The sequence below is a fragment of the Pseudoliparis swirei genome, chromosome 20 (genome assembly GCF_029220125.1).
Source record: "Pseudoliparis swirei isolate HS2019 ecotype Mariana Trench chromosome 20, NWPU_hadal_v1, whole genome shotgun sequence".
Classification (NCBI taxonomy): Eukaryota; Metazoa; Chordata; class Actinopteri; order Perciformes; family Liparidae; genus Pseudoliparis; species Pseudoliparis swirei.
In genome coordinates, this window is record NC_079407.1 from 17,644,711 (window position 1) to 17,649,168 (window position 4,458).

Consider the following 4,458-nt stretch of genomic DNA (forward strand, 5'->3'; position numbering starts at 1 on the left):
TTTGGGCCTAATTTTTCCATTTTAGTGCACTCATGTCAGATCAAGAAAAGAATAGAAAAAAACCCACCACTGAGCGCAAACAATGTAGCTCCCTGAAGTTAAATCATGTTAACCAATGAGGACATTTTAAAAGTGGGACGTTTTTGCAACAAAGTGATTCAGATTTTTACATTTGACAGTAAATATGTTACAATTACATCACAACACTTGGTCTAGGACTGCTTATTCTTTCACAAGTCAGAGTAACAAGTTACATATATATATATATATATATATATGTGAAGATGTATATGTGTGTAAAGCACAAATGGCTTTTAAATGTCACGCATGATGGCAACCTATCAAAACATTCAATTTATAAAGCGTAACATTGCCTCAAACTGATTGCTCCTCGATGTCCTATCCTGACCATACAAATGAAATGTGCTCCACTATGGTTTTATTCCAAATCACCTTAATCCTTCTCTTCAGATGTCTAAGAGGAAGACACAAGTGCAAAATACAGTTAAGCATTGAGCTCCCTGTCCAAACAGCACACACCACATATCCAATGAGAGAAACTATGTGTGTTTTTTAAAATAAACAAAAACCCAATAAAAGTTAAATGTTCAATACTTGCGAAAACATTGAGTGCAGCTTTTTTGAAGCTCCACACAGAACGATTTCTAATGTTCCTCAAATTGAGAGGACAGAGAGGAGGAGAAAACAAAAAGGACAGAGCAGCTGGAGTGGGTGGGGGAGAGGGTGAAAGAGGAGAGGGGAGGGGGGGTGTACATCTACATACCATGATCATCCACAAGGACATCGGGACATGAAATGCCCAAATTTAAATCAATTGCCGACATCTGGAGAAACCGATGAAAAAGAGGTAAAAACAAGAGGGTATACGTCAAAAGGGCAAAAACATCGGTGGTAGAAAACTTTAAGAACGGGAGCGAGAGAGCGGCTCTGACGAGGCGATCCTCTGTCACAGCAACGGGGACCGATGAGGCTGGGACTCCGGCTCCTGCTCCGACTGCCATGACTGCGGGAACGGGATCTTCCATAACGTGGGCTGCGGGGACCGTCTAATTTCACACGAATGTAAGCACGCGGACACAAGAGACCTTGACATTGAAAAGGCAACACTCTTTCCTATGTTGGAAAAATCATAGAAGGAAATGAGGGCCAGGTGCGTTTCAAATACCGAGCATTTCTTGAAGTACTCACCCGGACAAAGCAAAGAAACATTATTCATGAGAGAGAATCAATTTACTACACAAACCTCATGTGAGCGGGATTTGGTGTTGTCCAGCTTTCGAACGGCCATAGGTCATGTCTTCTCTGTGGTCCTTCAGGTCCTGCCAGCTGCCACTCTGAGGGAGTCCTGCAACAATACCCAAAATAACATGAGCTGACGCATGGTGAATTCTGCAGCTTGGTTTATGTGCGAAAACATCAACATTTGTCGGAATGACACAACTTGTTTATTTGCCCAAACCAAAGCTGTAGGATTATGTAGACACAAGGGTTCCAATCCATTCAATTGAGAGCAACTGTAGTTGAAAGAAGACATGTTAACATGTAAACAGGTTGAAGCTGGTTTAGCTTGAAGACACAAACGGTTTGTTAATGCTAACCTTTCCATCTGCTCTTTTTAATTATAAAATGTAGCAAAGCACCATGTGCTATACTGTGGGAAAATACATTGATTGAAACACATTGTATTTATATTCTCATATTTATGACATTGTAGGTTAAGATGTACTATATGTAATGATTTTTTTATGTAAATCCATTTGCCTTCTCTATGTTTGGCTGAAGACAACATATGAAAATGAACCTTCCTGAATACATCTGGTGCAATGCTCCCCGTTCCGCATTCTGACCTTTTTTTAAATACAGAACAGCGAGGCAGAATCACGAAACAACATTCCTGCCTCGAACACACACAAAAAAGGGTGTTAAACAACTCAACTGTAGTGAAGCCGTCTCATTGGTGTCAAAAAAATGTCATGTGTCATAGGTTGCATTGTCTGATCAGGGTTTTTATACCCCCAATACAACCATTTAGAGATGATGGGTCGCCGATTGATCGGAGCACCCTTGTTAAATTTGCTATATTTAATATTTTTTTATTTGATTTGATTTGTCATTGGTGTTGTGTGTTGTGTATGCATGTGTGTTGTATATGTACATATATATTTTGGTTTTGTATTTTACTTTTATTTTTTACTTTGTATATATCTCATCCTGTTTCTGTTTTGTTTTTTCTTTGGTTTATTGGTTGCTACCCTTGGGGATTAATAAAGTATATATCTATCTATCTATCTAAATGCACCAACTTGTGAGAGTGAAATAGGTTGCTTACCTCCTGTACATTTACTATTGACACTAAACAGTCAATTAAGTATATATTTTCTCATCTCTGATCTTTATCGGCCGATACTGCTTGCAGTAATCAGATGATGCCTCCAGCGATCTGCCCCAAAGGTCACAATTAGAGCTCCCTTATCAGTTACAACTATGTGGTGCATTGTCCTTGTCAATAAATCTTATTACCAAGCCTGACATTACGGAGATGATCAATTTAACTTTACAGTCACAACAGAATGTGTGAACACATTGGTTTACTTTTTCAGTGGTACTGATACTAGATAAATATGTCAATAACCTGTTGTTTAAATCGGACAATATCTTGTTTAATTAGTATCATCAATGTGCACATTACAAATACAAATATTCTTGCCAAATGCAGCTTGTCGCCTAAAGAAGACTCAGCGTGAAATATGGCAATCGAGTAGTGCAGCGTAATCCATATAATAACTCGGGGTATTCGTTTTCTGAACCAAGACCGAAAGCTCATATCAACACAGCATGTCAACAGTAGCGGTGGCACTGACCTTCCACAATAAAAGCCCTCAACATATATATCATATTGCATCGCTGCTTAAGAGACGGTACTTAAATTCATTCAGCTCATTTCAGTAAGAGGAAACTTAGCTTTCAATTTTTTTACTACTCATCTTTGCAAGAATTTAACTTGTTATTGGCAGAAATTAAACATGTGAGGGTGGAGAGACGTAAACGTATATCTGATCTAAGTTAAGAGTTTTACGAGTACTGGTGGGATATTAAAATGTATGAACCCACCATGCTTATACATCAGTCCGGTTTTGTGACTTTTCACACCGTCCATGGTCTTGCATTGACAACATGTGCTATTTATGAATAAATAGTGAAAACAGAAGAATGATTTGATGTTCCCCGTTCTATCATCTATTATTACATTACTGATATTATAGGGTTTTGCCCTGGGATTGTTTCTGTATCGAAATACTACAGGCAGGTAGCATATCAGTCATACTTTTGATATCATGACAGCACTATTAATACCAACATAGGAATTACCACAAAGGTCCCATTGCTGCATCAACAACCACCCTAACCAATGTTTTAACAATACATGCTCCAAATTAATATAGATTGTTCTGGTAAATATATTCTGACTTTAACCATTGATTGGCATTAGTCTAAAGTTAATGTGATGAAGCACACAACAGTCAACCAAGAATGTAACATATCCTTAAATAGCTCAGACACCGATAGGTAATTACAGAAGGCTGTCTGGAGTGTCATTTGCTGAATGCAGCTTAATTGGATGTCACAGTCGAAGAGGTGGACCTTTTTATATGAAATGTGAGAGATTGGGTTGCCCAACAAACTTTTGTGAAAAGTGGAGCTTCGGTTCGTTTGGTGGGTTGTAGGATTCTCAATAAGGTTAAATATGGAGCATGCATGCACATCGAACATTAAACGACTGCTTACCCGACACAGTCGGAGCGTCTGGAGAGAGGACCGTATCTTCCTCTGGGAGCTCCACCAATCCCACGGAAGCCGCCTCTGGAGCCCCTGCCGCTCCGAGGGAACTCCACCCGCAGCCTGTAGCCGTCATCGTCGCACCCATCTCGCCCATAGACCGCGTCATCGACGTCCCTGGTAACAAAACGACAGATAAAGCACGCGAAGGGCGGCCATATAAGTTTGACACACACACATACTGAGAGGAACTGCAGTGACGGACGGGGGTCAGCCACGCTAGCGGCTAACGTTAGCCTGATCCACTTTATGGTAGCTAATCCGCCGTGCAGACGTCCACGATAATACGGCCATTGTGCCTCCATTTGTGCTAAGACAAACAACATGTTATTTGTTATTCTTAGCACTCTGAAATCAAAAGTACCTCCATTAAGAGGAGCGTCACTTGACGAGTTTATTGACTGTCCTCCCAGCCGGGAAAGAATGCACAGTGTCGGTGTGAGTAGCTGTCCCCCTGGGCATTGTGACGCGGTGGGAACTAACGAAGGCGCGTGAGCAAACTTTAGACGTTGTTTAGAAACACACATTGAAAACCGGAACCGCACACAGCACGTTCCGCTGAGAGGACATGGCCCGGTTGCAGTGAGTCCAGGGACTAGT

The 4,458-nt window shown here is 40.8% G+C and overlaps 1 protein-coding gene across 1 annotated transcript; it reads right to left on the reverse strand.

The window, feature by feature from the left end:
* On the reverse strand, window positions 1–4,458 carry srsf1a (serine and arginine rich splicing factor 1a). The gene is made up of 4 exons (XM_056441077.1): window positions 4,384–4,458; window positions 3,808–3,975; window positions 1,265–1,366; window positions 1–1,067 (listed from the first exon to the last, which is right to left on the reverse strand). Coding segments are annotated over exons 1-4 (372 nt in total). The 5' UTR covers window positions 4,386–4,458; the 3' UTR covers window positions 1–967.

Excerpts from the sequence above, each read along its gene's own strand:
- srsf1a (XM_056441077.1), bottom strand. Across the intron at positions 1,367-3,807 it reads AGACGCTCCGACTGTGTCGG|GACTCCCTCAGAGTGGCAGC; the intron begins GTAAGCAGTCGT and ends GTATTGTTGCAG. Across the intron at positions 1,068-1,264 it reads CCAAATCCCGCTCACATGAG|ACGGTCCCCGCAGCCCACGT; the intron begins GTTTGTGTAGTA and ends GTGTGAAATTAG.